The sequence below is a fragment of the Galeopterus variegatus genome, unplaced genomic scaffold, assembly GCF_000696425.1.
Source record: "Galeopterus variegatus unplaced genomic scaffold, G_variegatus-3.0.2 Scaffold160, whole genome shotgun sequence".
NCBI lineage: Eukaryota > Metazoa > Chordata > Mammalia > Dermoptera > Cynocephalidae > Galeopterus > Galeopterus variegatus.
In genome coordinates, this window is record NW_007726271.1 from 640,963 (window position 1) to 662,475 (window position 21,513).

Sequence of the window (21,513 nt, forward strand, 5' to 3'; positions counted from 1 at the left end):
AAACCAAAATCCAAGAATACAGTTTTCTTTCCACCACCAGAAAGTCAGTTTAAAGTGAGTATTTGGCATATATTAAAAAATAGCAAAATGTTTCATTTAGTCATGAAATCAAACACTGTTTCCTTGAGATAAATATTAAGTACCTGTCATCCAATCTTTTTTTTTTTTTTTTTGTCCTTTTTTTTTTTTTTGAGACCGGCCGCACGGCGCCCAGCCAGTGAGTGCACCGGCCATCCCTATATAGGATCCGAACCTGTGGCGGGAGCACTACTTCGCTCCCAGCGTCGCACTCTCCCGAGTGCGCCACGGGCTCGGCCCAATCTTAATATTCAAGAAACCGAAACATTACTTACTAGTTTATGTACCACTAAATTGCTAACTGAAAAGTAGAAAACTGAAAAAGAGAGCGCCAACATTTATCGACCATCTTCTACCTATAATCGTATGGCATTATTAATATTTTGGCGTATTCCTTTCCTCCTATTTACTTATTTTTATTTATTTTTATCCAAATAATATATGCACCTGAGAACAAATCAGATAACATAATGGACTGAGCCATTTATTTTATTTTTTTATTTTTATTTTTAAAGAGATCTTAACCCTTGACTTGGTGTTGTCAGCACCATGCTCTCCCAAGTGAGCTAACCGGCCATCCATATATAGGGATCTGAACCTGTGGCCTTGGGATTAGCAGCACCGCACTCTCCCAAGTGAGCTAACCGGCCATCCATATATAGGGATCTGAACCTGTGGCCTTGGGATTAGCAGCACCGCACTCTCCCAAGTGAGCCACAGGTGGCCGTATGAGCTGAGCCATTTAAAACTGGTGTTTTTAAATGTCTCAAGTAGTCAATGGCTACCAACTAATGACTAACAACTAATAACTAACATTTATTGAACATTTCCTATAAGCCTTAATTGTTCTAAAGGCTTTCTGTGTATTAAATTATTTATGTTTCACTAACCAATTATTTTTCCATATTATGCACACTACAGTCTTAAATTCTTTTAAGACTATTTTTAGAGCAGTTTTAGGTTCACACAAAATTAAAAGGAAGGTACAGGTATAACCCCTATACCCCTACCCCCACAAATCCACAACCCTCCCGTTATCAACATCCCCTGTCAGAGGGGTATATTTGTTACAATTATTGAATCTACATGGACACATCGTTATCACCCAAAGTCCATAGTGTACATTAGGGTTCACTCTCGGTGTTGCACATTCTATGGGTTTCAACAGATGTATGAGGACATATGTCCATCATTATAGTATCATAGAGTATATTCACTGCCCTGAAAATCCTCTGTGTTTTACCTATTTGTCTCTCCCTCCCCTCAACCTCTGGCAATCACTGATCTTTTTATGATCTCCATAGTTTTGCCTTTTCTAGAATGTCTTATACTTGGAATCATACAGTATGTAGCATTTTCAGATTGGCTTCTTTCACTTAGTAATATGCATTTAAGTTTTTTCCACATGTTTTCTTGGCTTGATAGCTCATTTCTTTTTAGGGCTGAATAAAATCCCATTGTCTGGATGTACCACAGTTTGTTTATCCATTCACCTACTGAAGGACTTCTTGGTTACTTCCAAGTTTGGGCAATTATGAATAAAACTGCTATAAATATTCATGTGCAGGTTTTTGTATGGACATAAATTTTTACCGCCCTTGGTTAAATACCAAGGAGTGCAATTGCTGGATTATATGGTAAAAGTAAGTTTAGTTTTGTAAGAAACCGACAAACTGTTTTTCAAAGTAGCTGTACCATTTTGCATTCCCGCCAGCAATGTATGAGTTCTTGTTGCTCCACATCCTTGCCAGCGTTTGGCAGTGTCCATCAGTGTTCTGGATTTTTGCCGTTCTAATAGGTGGGGAGTAACTAATAGGTGAGTAGGTGTTTCACTGTTTTATTTTGCATTTCCCTGATGATATTATGATATGAAACATCTTTTCATATGCTTGTTTGCCACCTGTATATCTTCTTTGGTGTGGTGTCTTTTCAGGTCTTTGGAGTATTTTTTAATTGGGTTGTTTGTTTTCTTATTATTGAGTTTTAAGAGTTCTTTATATGTTTTGGATAACTGTGCTATATTGGATATGTCTTTTGCAAGTATTTTCTCCACATGTCTGTGGCTTGTCTTTTCATTATCTTGACAGCGTCTTTTGCAGAGCAAACATTGTTAATTTTAATGAAGTCTGGCTTATCAATTCTTTCTTTTATGGATCTTGCTTTTGGTGTTATATCTAAAAAATCATTGTCAAACTCAAGGTCCTCTAGATTTTCTCCCATATTATCTTCTAGGAGTTTTACAGTTTTGCATTTTACATTTAGATCTGTACCATTTTAAATTAAATGTAGATTCATTTTTTTTTTTTTTGCATGTGGATGTTCAGTTGTCGCAGCACCTTTTGTTGAAAAGACTGTCTTTTCTTCATTGTATTACCTTTGCTCCCTTTTGAAAAACCATTTGACTATATTTATGTGAGTCTATTTCTGGGCTCTCTATTTTGTTTCAACCATCTGTTTGTCTATTTATTCATCAATACCACACCATCTTGATTACTATAGCTTTACAGTACGACTTGAAGTCAGTCCTCCATCCTGTTCTTCTCCTTCAATCAATATCGTGTTGGCTATTATTGGTCTATTCCCTCACTATACAAACTTTAGGATCAGCTTATTGATACTCACAAAATAACTTGCTGGGATTGGGATTGGGATTGCATTAAGTCTATAGATTAGGTTGGGAAGAAATGACATCTTGACAGTATTGAGTCTCCCTATTTATGAACATTGAATATCTCTTCATTTATTTAGTTCTTCTTTGATTTCTTTCAACAGTTTTGTAATTTCCCTCATATAGATCTTATACTTATTTTGTTAGATTTATATCTAAGTATTTCAGTTTGAGGGGGGTGTTAATGTAAATGGTATTGTGTTTTTAATTTCAAATTCCATTTGTTCATTGCTGGTACACAGGAAAAAAATTGATTTTTGTATATCAACCTTGTATCCTGAAACTTTGACATAATCACTTAGTTCCAGGAGTATTTTGTTTATTCTGTCAGATTTTCTACATAGACAATCATGCCATCTATGAACAAACACAGTGTTATTTCTTCTTTCCCAATCAATATACATTTTAATTTTATTTTCTTGTCTTATTGCATTATCTAGGACTTCCAGTACGTGTTAAAAAGGACTGGTGATAGGGGACATCCTTGCCTTGCTCCTGATTTAGAGGAAAGCTTCTAGTTTCTTGTCATTAAGTATGATGTTAACTGTCAGTTTTTTGTAGATATTTTTTATCAAATTGAGGAAGTTCCCCTCTATTCCTAGTTTACTGAGAGTTTTTATCATGAATGGGTGTTAGATTTTATTAAATGCTTTTCTGCATCTTTTGATATGATCATGTGATTTTTATCTTTTTTTTTTTTTACCAAATTATCCTTTATTAGTATTATTTTTTTACATTCTGATGTTGTTGTGGAGCAGTTGGGAGGGAGGAGGAGAGGAGAAAAGGGTAGGAATTGGGATGGAAGAAGGAAGAAGGAGGAGGGGTGGGATTGTGGCCTGTGGCACCCCCCCACATTCGCACAGGGGAGACCAGGGGGCTTCCAGCAGTGGCTTGGTCCTTGACAGGCTGGGTGCAGATGTCAGGGAGTGTGGCAGAAGCCCTCACCCCCTACCACCCCAGCTCAGGAACCCAGGGCCCTTCTTGCTGCAGCTCAGTGGTTGTCACTGGGCCGGTTGTGGGTGTTGTGGCCTCACGCCCTGCCTTGGGATAGCCCAGGGCTATAATACCAAACGCCCTGCCTTGGGATAGCCCAGGGCACTTCCTGTGGCAGCTTAATGGTCATCACTGAGCTGGTTGTGAGTGTCAGGGGCGTGGCTGAGACCCCTGGCCCTCCTGCCTTTCTGGCTTGGTAGCCCAGGAGACTTCCGGTCCTTCTAGGTGTTATAGGTGTTCTTTGGTGAAATGAAACCTTTACTAGTTAATAACAAACTGTCTTTGGTTGTGGATACTTTGGGTTTTTTTTTTTTCCAGTTCTGTGTTGGATTATTTGCTGTTCCCACCACTTAAACTCTGTGTTGGAACTAATTTGTTGTCCTTTGCTTACTTCTAAAAAGGGAGAACTTCTTGTGGTAAGCAGGACTTGAGCTCTGTGGTTGAGCTAAATTGCTACTTTGCTGCTGATTCCCTATGGAAGGTTTTTGTGCAGCTCAGGTTTTAATTGTTGATTTTATAGGTACTTCTGGGTCTAGTGAGCTCCAGTGCACCTGGGTTGTGTAGAAACTCCAGTTTGGGCCTGAGTCTTTTCATCAAATTGTACTCTATGCAATTCTATATTCCTGACCGATTTCCTCTGAGAGGTCCTGGGCTGATTGGGGGGCAGATCAGCTGTCCTTGCTGTGCCCCAGTGTTCCCCTGGTGGGCCCATCTCCCCCACTGCCCATGCTGCAAACACTTCTCGTGGGACAGGCTGTGCTCTGGTTCCTTGTGATGACTCACTGGCCTCTTGAGTGGCTCCTTTTTTTCAGTTGTTGTAGCTCCTTGCTCCTATGTGGGTCCATGGGAACTCTATTAGTAGTCTTGCTGATCTGGGGGCCAATCAGGTCCTTTTCTCCCCTGCTGCCTCCAAGGAACTTCATCTGAAGGGCACAGAAGTGGCTTTTGCCAGCTCCTGCTCCATGTGCTCAGCAGCTCCAGCCTGGAAGCAGTTGGGATTCAAAATGGTGGAAGTAGTTTTTTCCTCTCATCGTGGCGTCTGCCGCCTTCATGCACTCCATAGGTCTTTCCTCCTCTTCCCCTGAGCTCTAGGGCCCCAGCTTGGCTGTTGTTGTTTTTTTATAGTTGTAAATGGGTTGATTTGTGGGAGAGTGTGATGCTGGCAACCATCTATTCCACCATCTTGACTGAAAGTCTGATTTTTTTCTTTAACCTGTTGTTGTGGTGGATTATGTTGATTTTCAGATGCTGAACCAGCCTTGCACACCGGGGATAAATGCCACTTGGTCATGTTGTGTAACTTTTGATGCATTGTTAGATTCAATTTGCTAATATTTTTGTTGAAGAATTTACATCTATGTTCATGAGGGATAGAGTCTGTAGTCTTTTTCACTTATATCACCTTTGTTTGGTTTTGGTATTACGGTGATGCTGGCCTCATTAGAGTTAAGAAGTGTTTCCTCTGCTTCTCTCTTTTGAAAAAGATTGTAGAGAATTGTTATTGTTTCTTTTTAAAATATTTGGTATTATTCATCAATGAACCCATGTGGGCCTAGTGCTTTCTGTTTTGAAATGTTACTAATTATTGATGCAACTTTTTTACTAGAAAATAGGCCTTTCAGATTGTCTATTTCTTCTTGTGCAAGTTTTGACAGATTGTGTCTTTCAACAAATTGATCCATTTTATCTAAGTTATCAAATTTAGAGTTGTTTATGGTATTCCTTTTTATTTTTTTAATGTCCATGGGATCTGTAGTGATGTCCACTCTTTCATTTCTGGTATAAGTAGTTTGTGTCATCCCTATTTTTTTCTTAGCCTGGCTAAAAGCTTATTGGTTTTATTGACCTTTTCAAAAGAATGAGCTTTTGGTTTTATTGATTTTTTTTTCTATTGATTTTCTGTTCTCAATTTAATAGATTTCTGCTATAATTTTTATTTTCTCTTTCTTCTCCTTACTGTGGATTTAGTTTACTTTTTTATGGTTTCCTAAGATGGAAGCTTAGATTGCTGATTTTAGGTTATTTTTCCTAATATATGCATTCAGTGCTATAATTTCCTCTAAGCACTGCTTTCACTTCGTCCTACAAATTTTGATAAATTGCATTTTCATTTTCACTTAGCTTAAAATATTTTTAATTTCTCTCAAGATTTCTTCTTTGATCCATATGTGATTTAGAAGTGTATTGTTTAATCTCCACATATTCTGGGATTTTCCAGTTATGTTTCTGTTATTGATTTCTAGTTTAATTTCCTTGTAGTCTGAGAGCAGAAATTGTATGGTTTTTATTGTTAAATTTGTGAAGGTGTGTTTTATGTCCCAGAATGTGGTCTACCTTGGTGAATGTTCCACGTGTGCTTGAGAAGAAAGTGTGTTCTGCTGCTGCTGGAGGAAGTAGTCTCTAGATGTCAATTATATCCAGTTGATTGATGGCATTAATGAGTTCAACTGTATTCTTACTGATTTTCTGCCAAATGTCTTAAATTTTGAAAAACTGATAAAATAGGGAAACAAAAACCTAGAACTTAAAGGAATTTATCAGTTTATGTACATCAGGTCTTTGGCCAAAGAAGTACCTACACACTAAGTGCATTATTAGGATTCATTTACTTTTTAAATTCTGCTGACATTGATGGAGCATTTACCAAGTGTCAGACACTGTACAGTGCATTTTCATTTGTGGTTTCCTGTTCAGCACAGTTTTACTTATTGGAAATATCCAGGTGAGTGCATCGGAGTCAGAAAAGGTGGAGACACCAAGGGAAAATCTTAAAGAGCTGCAGAGATGGGAATTGTCCAGGTAAGCACCAAAGGTCCCTCCAAAAGCCATAAACCTGGCCTACCACTCCTTACCAAAAGTCTTCAGTTCACAGAAAAATGACACTTATGTCCCTGATTTCGCCAGAACACTTCTCTTTTATAAAGCTAGTATTATTACCCAAAGGCAGCTTTGAAGCTGAAAGTAGGGCAGTGCATCAGTCATCAGTCATTTCCTCTACGTGTATGAGATGTTCTTGCAAATGCAGGTCTCTCTATGAGCTTCCAACTTATTCCTGGCTAGGCAGCAGTGTTTAACTTGCTATGTATTATTATCAATTATATGTGCGATTCATACATTTTCCGCCATCTTTTAATTTTGGGAAATTTCAAGCCTATAGGTGTACTGAAAATATAGTTTAATAAATACACAAAAGAATAGAAGTTAGGATCTCAAAGAGATATTAGCACTATCACATTCATCGCAGCCCTGTTCACAATAGCCTAGAAGTGGAAACAACATAAAGGTTCATTGATGGATGAATAGATAAAGAAAATATCATTTATATACAATGGAATATTATTCAGCTTTAAAAAAGTATAAAATTCTGCAATATGCAACAACATGGATGAACTTTATGGACATTAGGCTAAATGATATAAGCCAGTCACAGAAGACCAAATACTGCATGATTTCACTTATATGAGGTATATAAAATAGTCAAATTCACAAGCAGAGAGTGAAATGGTAGTTGCCAGGGAATGGGGGCAGGGAGACATGGGGGTTGCTAATCAAGGAGTATTAAGTTTCAAGATGAGCAAGTTCTAGAGATGTGCTATATACATTGTGAGACAGGAAAAACAGTGTTTTCCTTTATACTTACACTCAACGCTTCTGTGACCAGTTGTATAGGGTTTTTCCTCACAACAATCCTTTCTCCAACTTTCTGGACACCAATTGGGTATCCTACAATCCAATTCTGACACTCCCTACCTGGAGTTAGCATTCGATGCTACAAGGTAAGGGCTCAGTCCAAAGGGTTGCCTCAGCTTCAGACTGACTGGCTACAAATCAGGGGTTTCTACAGCCTCCTCCTCAGGCTCAGTCATTTGCTATGATGGCTCACAGAACTCAGGGAAACTCTTTTACCAGTTTACTATAAAGGATATGATAAAGGATACAGATGAACAGCCAGATGAACAGGTACGTAGGAGCTTCTGTTCCTGTGGAGTTGGGATGCACCAGCCTCTCGGAATGAGGATGTGTTCACCAACCCAGAATTTGGATTTTTATGGAGACTTCATCACATAGGCATGATCAATTGTTAACTTAATTTCCAACCCCTGTCCCCTCCCTGGAGGTTGGGGGGTGGGACTGAAGGTTCCAAGCTTGTAATCGTGGCTTGGCCTTTTTGACGACTCCACCATCCAGGAGCCACCAAGAATCACCTCATTAGAACAAAAGATGCTCCTATCACCCAGAAAATCCCAAAGGATTAGGAGCTCTGTGTCAGAAATCAGAGTTAAAGACCAAATATTAGAACTAAATATGCACCTACCACCACTACTGCTTGGGAAACTACAATCATTTCAGGAGCTCTGTGCTGGGAACCAGGGGCAGAGACCAAATATATATTTCTTATTATATCACAGACATGGTCCCTACAACTAACAATACTGTACTGTACACTTAAACTTTGTCAAGGGAGGTGATTGCATGTTAAGTGCTCTTAGCACATTAAAATAAGAATAAAAATAATGAAAGTAAAACACATTGTTTTTTATCTAGATCAACAGCTTTTTAGCATTTTGCCACATTTGCTTTGTCTCTGCCTCTCTCTCTCCACACAAATGTACACATTTATTATTGTTGCTGTTGAACCACTTGAAAGTAAGAAATTGAGTTGTAAACATCATGACACTTCATCCCTAAATACTGCAGCATGTGTCTTCTGAAAATGAGGATTTTCTACGTAATCAAATCCTATTTTCATAGCCGAGACATTTTTCACTGATACAATAGTCTTATTTAATATATGGCTCATATTCAGATTTCCCTAATGGTCTCCAGCTTTTGTTGTTATTGAGAACCTCTGCCACAGGTTCTCAATATCGGTTTTGAGAGCTGCACAAGGTATTGGAGCAGACTTTTGCATGTTCTTCTTCCCTTTGGCATCCAACCTAGAAGAATCACATTACCTTGGATTGCTTAATGAGATAAAAATAAAATATAAAGCTTACCTAGTCACTTCATTTTTATAGTGTTTTCTTCTTTCAATCCAGTTTAGAATCGAGGGATAAAAAACTACTTTGATACTGTTTATACTATGAAATATAAAAGGATATATGAAGTCTGTAGAGTGGGAATTTAAATTAGAACAACTTCTGTGGATAGCAAGGTACCCAAGTGTTATCAAGTGACAAAGATATTTCTACTTAGTAATCAGTATTTTACTTATTGTCCTATGGAAGTAAAATCAAAATGTGGGTAAACTTTATGCAAGATTACACTCATAGAGAAAAATTGTTAGATGCCTAAATGGTTAATTTAGCACTGACAAACAATAGAGTGTTAGTTAGTCATTAAAAATAACATTATGAAGAGGTTATAATACCAGATTTATAATACCAAACAGCTCATGAGAGATAATCATAAGTGATAAAATATAGAATTAAAGAAAATGTGTCATCTGCCATGTTAAAGAAGTATAACCTGTTCATAGGGAAAAAAAGTCAAAAGGAAAAATTTAACAGAAGTTTTTTTTGAGTGACAGGAATATGGCTGATATTCTGCCTACTTCTACTTTTTGGATTCTCCAAATGTATAATAGCAAACAAAATAATTATAACAATGGCTCGCATTTGTTGAGCACTAGCTCTGTGCCAGGCACTGTGTATCCCTATGTCATTTATGCCCTCAGCACCCTTTGGATACAGATGCTGTTATTAGCCTACTTCACAGGTGTAGAAATTGAGGCTGAAGAGGTAAAAGAACTTGCCCCAGGTCAGGCAGCTAGTCAATGGCAAATTCCCACATAAGCAGTCTAGTTCCAGATCCATGTCTTAACTATTATACATGCAAAACATGCAATGAACATTAAAGAGATATGTGATGTGTATTCAATTAAAGTATGTGTGGCTGGGTTAGCACCACATTGGATTGGATGTTGGGAGACTTTATTTCTGGATCTACTCTTGGCTAACTCTGTATTTGAAATTAAGTCAATTTGCTTTTGGTCTACACTTTCTCCGTCTTTGTAGTAAGGAAAACAGAACCTTCCATGTGCCTGATTCTTTATGCTTCAGAACCTGCTCATGCACTTGTAATAAATACATTTGTAGTGGATTGAATTATGTCCTCCCAAACTCATTGAAACTTGAATTGTGTCCCCCAAGTTTCATGTATTAGAAACTTAGCTCCCACTGAGACTGTTGAGAGGGTGGGAAAAACTTTTATGGTAATTGAAAGGTGGAGCCTTAAAGAGGTGATTGGATTGTAGGACTGTGCAGTAGTGAACGGGCTAAAAATGGTGGTCAGGGGGCATGGTACTGAGGGCTTCAAAAGAAGAGGAGAGTCTGTCTCTCTCTCTCTCTTGCTCTCTCTGCTTCCACCATCTTGCAATGTGAGACCCCTGGGTCACTGTCGCCACCACCAGATGGCCTTTGGACTTCCCATCCTCAGAAACTGTAAGCAATAAATTTCATTTTCTTTATAAATTACCCAGTTCCAAGTATTTCGTTATAAGCAATGGAAACAGACTAATGCAACATTTAAGTGCGCACTGTTATTACAGTAACACTGTAATAATAGTGTACTGTTACCAGTGTACTGGTGGGTAGTATGATTTTTGTGAGAAAAGTGCATGGGTTTAGGGTTTAGGCAGATCCAGATTCAAATCATTTGGACACATAAACTCCCTGAGCCTCAGTTTCCACAACTGTGAAATGGGGACAGCAATGTGTACCTTGAGGGCTGTAAAATGAGATTGCCTATATAAAGTAAAGGGGGATGGCCCCCACTCAGTCACTGCTCTTCCCCTTCCCTACTTTCCCTTAGCTCGCCTGATCTAGCTTTGAGTGCAGAGCAATGAGACCTATGTACGGTTCTTGTAAAATTTTTGCACATCTTACTAAAATAAACAGAAAAGTAACCAGCGGTGGTAAATTGTCAGCACTCAGATCTGAACAGAGGGAACAGGTGAAGCAAAATCGTATGATCCTGGTAGGAATGAGGGCACAGGGCACTCTCTTGGCCTTGTTTTTGGCCTCATGGGAACTTCCTGGCAGTTCCATAATGCAACAGGATACCCACAGAGGCATGGGGGACACATGCCTCCTTAACCTTTCACCTACTCTGTTAACCTTGAACCATCCTTGGAGAGAGCAGCAAGTCAGTCCCCTGCCTAGGTTCAATGATATATTTTGATTAAATTCATACTGGAAAATATATGGATTTACATGTGTCAAGAAATATAAATGTTCTGTTTTTGGCAAAATATGTATGTGTGTGTGTATATATATCTCAGATACATATGTATATATCTCAATAACAGATCAAGGCACTATTATTTGGATACATTGATGGATTATTTGAGAACAGAGCTCTTTTTAACAAAGTTCATAGGGAGTAGGTAGGAGTTTGGGGACTGAAGTGAGCCCTAGATTGGAGACTGCCGTGCATTGTAGGAGAAAGCAGCAATGGCTCTCCTTACATAAGAGTAATAGCTGGCATTTAGTGAACACTGACTGTGTGCCAGGCTTTATGTCTTTATGTATGTTCTGTTTTTCTTATTGATATATTTCGCTTCTGTAAATATTTTTTACTGCAATACATAACACAGACATTAAAAAAGGTGTAACTTAGCTTAATGTGTTACTCAAAGATGAACATTTTATCTCTACTACCCAGGTCAAGTTTTGTCAGTTTTTGCCCCATGCGTTTTGAAGCCATGTTATTAGGTGCTTGAACAATTAGGATTGCTCTCTCATTAAATGTTGCAAGAAGTGCTGTGTGGTAAGATCTAAAGAGTCCCTCCTATGATATTTCTGTCTCTGACAATAGAGTTCCTGAAAATGAGGTTTGGGGCTGGACTGTGCTCTCTTCATTGGCACGTGAATAATGGTTGTTCAGTCAAGGTAGGAAGATAGGATTTCCTGTAGTAGGAAATCCTCCACGTCCCTTTTGTCAGTGATGATTCCTGCATATATCATGTCAGGGAGGTGATGTAGGGCCATGGCTAGGGGGGCAGACTTTAAATTCAGACAGATCAACCACTTATGTGCGATATGACTTGGGCAACTCCCTTAACTTCTCTCTAAGTCTTAGTTTTCTCTTCCATAGAAAAGATGTTAAGAGTACTATTGCTACTTTATTGGTATTGTGGTTATATGGAACATTCAACAAAGGTTAAATAACCCTATATCATTACTGTCTTGTTATTTTACAAGGATCAGTTTAATATACCTCACCCGAACCAAGGATCAGTTTAATATACCTTGTATGTATTACATACCCCTCACATGGGCCAATGATTGTACAGTGCAGTGAGCTGATACTAACAGACCCTGATTCCATGAGGCTTTTCCCTTTCTTACAGCGCAGGTGTGCACTGGAATCATTGTGATACTGATCTTGCACAACTACTGGTTCCTTTACATCCCCTATTTGACATGGCTTTACTTTGACTGGAGTACCCCAGAGCAAGGAGGCAGGAGATCCAACTGGGTCAGAAATTGGACTGTTTGGAGGTACTTTAAGGACTATTTTCCAATCCATGTGAGTAGAATTGCTTTATAAAATATTATTTTGAGTTGGGAGAAGAGTGGAAATTTGTTTTCATGACACATATCTCAAGCTTTTTCCTTTTCAAAGAAAGAAACTGTGCAATTTAGCCAAGTTACTAAGTGAACCCTAAGCGGAACTGACAGAATCTGGAAGGCTGTGTGGGAAGGGACCTGGGCTCAGAAGGTAGTTTAGAAATTTGGAAACAGCTCCAAAACAGGGAACTAAGACAAGTCTTGTTGTTTATCTCCTCTTAACATAAGAATTAACTAGGAGTCCTTTGTTTCTCACTACAAACTAATAAGGGATTTTTTTTTTTTAAATCTCAATATGAATGTGTTGTAGATCATCAAAACTCAGGATTTGGATGCAAGTCACAACTATATATTTGGGTTTCATCCTCATGGTGTACTCGTGGCTGGAGCCTTTGGAAATTTTTGTACCGATCATTCTGACTTCAAGGAGCTGTTTCCCGGATTTACTGCATATCTCCACGTACTCCCATTTTGGTTCCGGTGTCCTCTCTTCCGAGAATATCTGATGAGTAGTGGTAAGTGAGGGCAGATCACTATTTTTACCTTGCTCTGGGGTAGGAGGGCGCACAGAACGTTCTCTCCTTACCCTATTTGGGTTTACAGTCTCTTAGAGTAAAACCCTATGTCCTTATCCCTATTTGGCACTTCATAAGCTGTCTGCATGATTTTTGCCTCTCCCACTAGACTGTAAATGCTAGGAAGACATAGACTGTGTCTTTTTTTCTGTCCTATCCCAAGTATCTATCATGGTGCCTGAAACAGAGGAATATTCAATAAATAGTAACCCAGTAAAAGAATACATTAATGGATGCATTTTGTATACCCAAATGTGGAAGACATAATTATAGATCAAATAAATGATAAATCATAAATATGCTTTTATGCATACTCAAAATTAAAAATGTCTCCCATTGTGTTTTGAAGAAATGGCAGTGCTATCACTAAACATAGTCAACTAGCTGTCTTTTTCTTCCAAGAGTAAATGTAACTTAGTTCAGAAATAAATGTCCATCCTACTCTGCTACTCTGAACCAGTGGAAAACTCTTTGATTAGTGAAACCATAATTCTATCAATTCTGAGAATAAAAATAATCTGAAATTCCATAAAGTCACAATATAAATGTGTTCAGGAGGCAAAGCTTGTGTTAATAGCTCTTATTGCAACTTAAGAAGCTCAATTTGTTTGGTTTTCCAACTTGACCAATTTATTGACTAACCATTAACTATACTAACTTACAAAATGCTTTGTATTTATTATAATTGTATAGATTAATTAGGTTAATTATTATTGTCTTTGTATTTCTTGGATATAAAGAAAAGTGGATAGTCTCTTTGAAAAATTATGATGTCAGATTGCATTTTTTCCCTCCTCCCCATCCCAGTGGTTGATTGCTAAGTAATATGTATTAAATTATAACGTTTGTAAAAATAAAGCCAAAAATATATAAAAAAAAAAAAAAAAGAAAAAAAGAAAAATTATGTCAGGATCAACAAGTGGCATATTCAGGGATAGAATTTTCCCTGATCTCCCAGTTTTCATTACTTCTTATTAATTTCCCAGGTCTCTACTGTCATTATATACCTGGTAGGAAATCACTAAACACCGAAGGATCTGGATGCTTGGCTGGGTTTTCAGGTTTTGTTTCTTTTTATGGTCCTATAAACATAATTCAGTCCCGCCTGGGCTGGAGGGCCCACCAGAGGGCGCACTAAACCTCCAAACCACCAACAAGATCTGGTGTCAACCCCCCAAATTACCAAAGAGGGAAAAAAATCCCTTCTCTTCCTTGTTCTCTGGACATTGGGTTAGAGTTTTCCAAAAGGACATAAATTAAAGGGAAATTTTTAAAATTTCAAAAGAGCATAGAAATATATTTACAGTACACTGTTTGCCGGTTCAAAGTGTAGCCACAGGTGAGTTTGCATAGTGTAGTTAAGAACAGATGTGGTAAATTCATGGCACAAGAGATGTGGGTAGGCCCCTCTCCGTAGCCATGTCAGACACAAATACTCAGTCTTAGAGTCCTTCTCCATAGAGTGCCCCCACAGCCATTACCATTGATCAGAGCTGCCATTTGAGATTAAATCTATCTGCCATCCCTGGCTTATGACATCATGAAATCTTCCTTTTTTATAAACTTCGATGTCCTAAAATCTAAACAAGAATAACAAAACTTATAGCCAGTGGAGGTTTAGGCTGTCCTTGTCTCTAACACTAGAGAGTTCTCAATAACTCTCAGAACCAGATTCTTAGGACAGTCCCTAATCCAAGGCTGCCCCTCCATTATGCACCTGCCTTGGTGCCTGTCCCTCTGGATGTGAAAGACTGACAGATATGTGTGCCAGACCTCATATAGTAAGGAACTACTAGGGTTTCAGGTGCCTGTTTTGCTGACAGGTGCCTGTTTTTCTTTTACCCAAGAGGTTTTTATAGCTACAAGTCCTTTTATATTCCATCTCCAACCCATTCTTCATGGCCCATTTTGGTGTATTCTCCAGGTGTCAACCAGAGCAGACTCTGTGTTTTAAGGCTCGCGTTCCTTTCTGTCTACCCATTAAGGCTGGGCAGGTAGCAAGGATCAGATCACAACAGCCTTATACACAACACAGATTTTAGATTTTAGATTTTATCTTGTAGGTAGGTCATGGGGAACTTAGGAGGGATTTTGAGCAAAAAAGGGATTTGATTGGATTTTTCATTTTAGATCATTTTGCATATTAGATCATTGACTGTGAGGATGGAAAGAGCCTGTTGCAGTGACCAAGGGAGAGGTGATAAGGGCTAAACTAGCACAGTGACTGTGACAGTGGAAATACAAAAGAGGAGACCCGTATGAAAAATCTTTGATAGAGTCAATAAGACTTAGTGATTGATTTAGCCTCATAAAGACAGCAACTGTATTTTGTCATTATTATCAGCACCTAGCACACTGCCTGCCTTGTAGCCGGTACTCAGTAAGTGCTTTTGAATGAATGTATGAGTGACTAGTCAATGCGGTGTCTTAGAGAGGGGAATACATATTAGAGAAGCTATGTTTCTGACTTGGGTCGGATGATGGTTGGTCCTATTCACCCTGATAGACAATGTTGGAAGAGGAACTACTTTGAGGGAGAATTTAAAGCATTGGGTTTGGGGACATAAGGTTTGAGGTTTCTTTAAACTATTGAAGTAGAGATGTCCATTGGGCCTTGGAGATGTGGGCCTCGAAGCTGTAGAGAAGATCTTCCGGGAGACAGATTTGGGAGAACTCAGCACACATGAGTGGTAGTTGAATCCATGCTGTAGTTGAGGTTAGAAGACAGCGAGATATTTAAGGAGCCCTAAGAAATAGCAGCATTTAAGGGTGGCCTAAAGACAGGGAGCCTGAGGAGGAACTGAGAAGTGGCCGGAAGCAACTTGAGAGAGCTAATGGTCTGGAAATCCAAGAGGCCCTCTTTCTAGTGGAAGAGATGACTTCACTCCTCATTCAGGTCATGCAGAGCAGAATGGCACACCTTGAACTCAGTGAAAGGTCAAACCCGTCTGGGCAGGCTCAGGTTCTCTCCCCTCTGTGTGTTCTCTTAAGAGAGTAGTTGGCCATTCAGAATCCTGGCATAATTTCATATTCCCAAGTAATAGGAACCCACAGTAAAATTAGCATATCATTTCCTTCAAGAGATGAGGTGTGCTATGTCTTTATAAAGTCCGTCTAATACATTCTGTTTTGACTAAAAAAAATGGCTAAAACTCAGAATGGAAGGAAACAGAAGACATTAAAAAGTGATTACCTCTGAAATGTGGGTCACAAATGGTTTGTATTTTCATCTTTATTCTTTTCCATATTTTCCTCCAAAAGTCCATAGTACATTTAAAATCTGAAAAGGAATCTTTAAGGTTGTTTTTACATGGAAAAGCCTGATATGTAGATTGAACAATTATGTAACTTTCTTAACTGGACAGTTTACCAAAGTTAAGACTACATATTTTGGAAGTTTGTAGAGATCTGACAAGTGATCTAGGTTATTTGTCAAATGTCTGAATTTTTTAAACTATTTACATTATAAATCCAGGTTTGGAAAATGATGATACATATAGAATATCTGAAGATGGACCATTATGTGTTCAGAAGGTCCTCCGCAACCTTTCGGAGGATATTCTTTTTGGTTCTGAGCGAGGATCTGCTAAGGTATTGATCAAGGCCACCACAAGGTGTGCAGGTTATGCACTGAACAATTCCAGGGGGGGCACCTTTTACTTTGAATGCAATGTGAATGGAGCCCAGTAGAGTTGGGCAGTGCCCAACCTACCCAAATAAGCAGTAGACCTAATAATGATCGGGTGACATTTTAAAGTCCTAACCCATCACCTGCCAAAATAGTTGATCTTATTAATAGAATACATTACCAAAGATTTGGCTACAAAAAAATTGCATACCTGCAAAGTGCTCCAAAGGTGAGCAGTGTAGGAAATTTTGTTAAATGTTCATTGTTTCCGTACAGTATTATAATCAAGTTTTTAATTTTTAAAAAAGGATAATTGATTATATTTTTTGTTTTATTCACTAAGGGCCAGTTTCAGTTTCCAAGAAAAGTGTGTCCTATGTGCTGAGCAAGGAGGGAGGTGGAAACATTTCAGTCATTGTCCTTGGGGGCGCAGAAGAATCTCTGGATGCTCATCCTGGAAAATTCACTCTGTTCATCCGCCAGCGGAAGGGATTTGTTAAAATTGCTTTGACCCACGGGTAAGTGGCTTTTTGTTTAAGCAACTGAGTCATGAAAGTTAAGACATTATTAAATGAACATGAAGAAGTCAAATAATTCTCCTACCCCTGCAAGCCTCCAAATTGATCTTACAATGCAAGCAGGTATGGGCGTTCTTGAAGAATGAAATGTGACCTTTCAGCTACGGTAGCTCAATGCCATGACATCCCTCAGTTAAACTTAACCTTAAAAGCAAAACAATAACTAAAACAACAAAATCCAAAATTTCATATACACAGAGTAAATTTCCAGCCAAATGAACGAACAAACAATGGCCAAAGCTGCGGGTGAAAAAGAAGCTTCCTGGAACCTTGATTTTCTGTAGAACAAGATTCCATCAATGTGTAGGCTGCTGAAGAACTTCCCCCAAAGGATTTCAAGTATAAGGCAGTTTCAATGTATGGAACGTGATGTTAGCAATAGAGGCAGGAGTGGGCATATTTAAGAATTTTTAGGAGTCTGTTGCAGAAGTCAGCTGGACAGAATAAGTTATTTAAATACTTTTCATTTGAAATGTTATTCCTCCCCTTTGTTATTTGCAGTGCCTACTTGGTCCCAGTGTTTTCTTTTGGTGAAAATGAACTGTTTAAACAGATTAACAATCCTGAAGGTTCATGGCTTCGAGCTGTTCAAGAGAAACTGCAGAAGATCATGGGGTTTGCTTTGCCACTGTTTCATGCCAGAGGAGTTTTTCAGTACAATTTTGGCCTAATACCCTATAGGAAACCTATCCACACTGTTGGTATGTATATAAAATGAGTGCAGTTATCATCTGACTTTAAGCAGTGTTTATTGTTATCGACTGAGGTGCTAATGGAAGAAAAGTGGCTTTGAGTAAGAAATTCCTCAAATAATAATCCTGTAGGTGTTATTTGAACTTCATTTACAGTAAACCTTTCATTTATGAAAGGACTACAATTTCCATTTGAATGGGAATTGATTACTTTCAAGAATATTGCTATTGAACTACAGGTAGAATGTAATTTTAGAAATAAAGTTTCTAATACTTTATGATGAATCTATTTCTCTATACCAGCAGACTGTAACAGAAATTCTTTGATGAACATGTTATATCAGAATCTATTAATGATACAATTTCTGTACAATGTCTTTATCAAGTTCAGTTTACACAGGCATCATTTTCTACAGCAAAAGCATTTTTCTTGCAACTAGCTATATTTATATGTATTCTAATATAAACTGATTTTATTTTTAAAAGTTGCATGTTTGGGAGAATTGACATAGGGGGAAGAGGTGAAGACCCTGTTGATTAAAGGACGGAGGAGCAAAGCAAGCTCCTCCAGTTGGAAGGGGACTAGAGGCGAGAATGAGAAAGTACTGAGCCAGGTGCTAATAGCAGAATTAGCCAAAACTATATTCTTTACGTGAAACATAGTAATATTTTCACTATGGTAGTCCATTAACTGAAGCTCACTTATAGTCATATATTTTTCTAAGTCTATTTTGCCACAATAGTATTTTACTATTGTCAGTTTATGAGAGCTTTGGATTTCACATGCAGTCACATGATGTTATTTTTAAAGGCTGTATTTAACTCAAATGGAATGTTAACAGACTGTTGATTAGTTAGTATAACAGGAATACTGAGATAAGTTTAAGTTTGCAATTGTATTTTTCAAGATAAGCTGACTACATTTCTTTGCCATAACTTCAATTAAACATTTTTGATGACTTATGTACAAAGTATTATTGTTGGTCTTGGAAGGGATATAAAGAAAATTGTAAGGCATGATTTTAGGAGCTAAAAGTTTATTTAAATATAGCCCATATGCTCAGATGAAGGAAGGTGAAAGCAAATACATTCTGTTGAATTAAGTGATTATAGTTATCACCTGGTTGGGTTAGCACTTTAAAGTGGCTTCCCACTTGATATAGCCTGGTCAAACCTCTACTGACAAAGAGCTGGTTGGCCAAGGGTCAGTGGAGTTACTGAGCCTGAGTTAGTTGTCAGGACTGGAGAACTACGGGACTTGTTTTCACTCTTGCCTGTGCTTCTGTTAAAGATTCAGAATAAGGGAGAATTGCTTCCGTCCATCACTCTATGTACCTCCCAAACCATTGCCATTACTAGTCCAGCATCCTCAGTATCCCATTATTATCTGAAACCTTAAAAATCAAGCTAAGAATGTGAACATTTCACGAAGACTCACAGCTGTCTTGATCTTAGGGTAGGAGAGTGGGAGTCAGATGATTTAGAACAGCCCAATTTGTATGCACCAGACCCTCAAGACTACGTGTATTTAAAGATTTTTACTTACTTGAAATAACACAAGTGGAGGACAGAATATTTACAATTCTATAAACAAAAATAGAGCTATGCATCAATCAAATGCCACAGAGAATAAAGCACAATTTGATATTGAAATAGTGTTCTGAACAGTGTTCATTTCTATTTTAAATCAAGGCACTTATAATCCAGAGTGGTTTCTTTGAGGACTCCCTGACACGAGTTCTCCCTGTCCATCCCCAGGCAGGATTCAGGCAGCAACTCAGAGCAGCAAGTTATTTTGTGGCCCCTCTGTTCCCGCATCTCCTTAATGAAGAGTTTATTAACTTAAATAATCTCTACTTCACATCATAAGAACTCAATAAATATTAGTCAGACTCATCCTAAATCATCACTTTAGCTATAATTGTCTTACTCACAAGTGTCCAGAGAATCCTAGTTCCCCATCCTCTAGTTTCCCCACACATCTTTCAGATCACTCTTCGCCAGTGACCTCAACCACAGCATTCATTTCAGTTTTACTGATTTTCACTAAGACTATAACGATTTTGTCTGTTAACGTTCTATTAGTTAATTCCCCTTAAAAATGTATTCTCATTAAATCCAAATTGCCATATTGAGGTCACAGCCACCCTCCCTGCATTTTTCTTACACCATATCTTGCTCAACCATCAGGTTTCTCTGCACACTCTATGAAAATCCCCTTTTCTCCTTGCTGAGAGGCATTTTCAATGGGCATAATATAAAAGAAGCTACTATATATTTTCTTCACACATTTCACAAATAGCATGTAATATACATATTTTATGGATGTTATCACTTTATCAAAATGCAATTAAATATTCACATATACAGTATTTCATTACATAGTAATGGAGAAAATTTGTTTTAAATGTCACTACCATCATGACAACCAGAAGACACAATTGAAATAAGTTTAGACTTTCAGAAAAATGTGTAAAGAATCGCAGTTCCTCGAAGGAACATTGCTCTGTTTCTGTGTTACAGAGACCCATGAGGGCAGGGATTTCATCTGGTTTGTTTTCCCCATATTCCCAGAACCCACAGAGTAGGAGCTCAGTTAGTCTTTCATTATGCCTGTCTGATTGTAATTCTTAAGTTTTTAGAAATCTAACAAGTACACATTAGAAATTTTAAGATTAATCAGTAAGTTCAAATGTTAGAGGCAGTACAGGAGGTATGATGCAAAGTTGCATGTTTGGACAAGAAGATCCAAAGGAAACTTCTTCTTTCAGAGAGGAAATTTCATGTATCTTAGTATGTGTTGAGTTTGTTTTTTAAATTTTATTTTGAAAAATTTCAAACATTCAGAAAAGTTTCATGTATAGTCAAATTAATGTCTATGTGCCTTTCTCCTGGACCCAGTTGTTAACAGTTTGCTGCAGTTTTTATCTTTCTCTCACAATGTAATAAATATACCTTCTATTACTGTTATGGAACTATTTGCGTAAGTGCAGATGTCATGACCGTTTGCTCCTAATTACTTTTAGGTGTATCTTTTAAGGACCAAGCCATTTTCTTCCATTATGTCAGTATGATTCAGGAAAATTAACATTGATAAAGAGCTGTTAAATGCTGTACAGTTTATATTCAAATTTCTCCAATTGTCCCCATAATTTCCTTGTTAGCTGTGTGGTTTGGGGGGCAGAGGGGAGCCATTGGGGGAGACGATATTTTTTCCCTGAGTAGGATCATACATTACATTTAATTTTCACATCTCTTTAACCTCCTTTAGGCTGGAATAGTTTTCAACCTTTCTTTGTCTTTGTGCATGAGCAGTTTTGAAGAGTATGAGGCAATTTTTTTGTAGAACATTCCTGGACTTGAGTTGTTGCGTTTCATGTTGATTACATTCTGGTTTTGTATATTTGGCAACAGTTGCACAGAATGGTATTGTGTCCTTCTCAGTGCATCAAGTCAAAGGCACATGATGTCAGTTTGTTTCATTGTTGGTAATATTAACTTTGATCATTTGGGCAAGGTATTTGCCAGGTTTCTGTACTAAAAAGAAAACACTTTTTGTCTTTATTATTAACAAGAAACCTGGGAGTAGTATAATCAGGGATGTGTAATTATTCTGCCCCTCATTAACTTTTACTTAATGGTTTTCATAACCATTGGTAATTCTTGCTTAAATCAATGATTATAGTCATGGTTACAAACTGATGATTTTCTAACTCTGGCATTCCTTC

At 37.9% G+C, this 21,513-nt stretch overlaps 1 protein-coding gene across 1 annotated transcript in view; it reads left to right on the forward strand.

The window, feature by feature from the left end:
• The window catches only part of MOGAT1 (monoacylglycerol O-acyltransferase 1), a 31,515-nt gene that overhangs the window by 3,222 nt on the left and 6,780 nt on the right, over window positions 1-21,513 (forward strand). Inside the window, exons 2-5 of the mRNA XM_008593623.1 lie at window positions 12,093-12,271; window positions 12,623-12,827; window positions 16,859-17,033; window positions 17,595-17,794. Coding sequence (XP_008591845.1) covers window positions 12,093-12,271; window positions 12,623-12,827; window positions 16,859-17,033; window positions 17,595-17,794 — 759 coding nt within the window. The remainder of the gene's footprint in view (window positions 1-12,092; window positions 12,272-12,622; window positions 12,828-16,858; window positions 17,034-17,594; window positions 17,795-21,513) is intronic.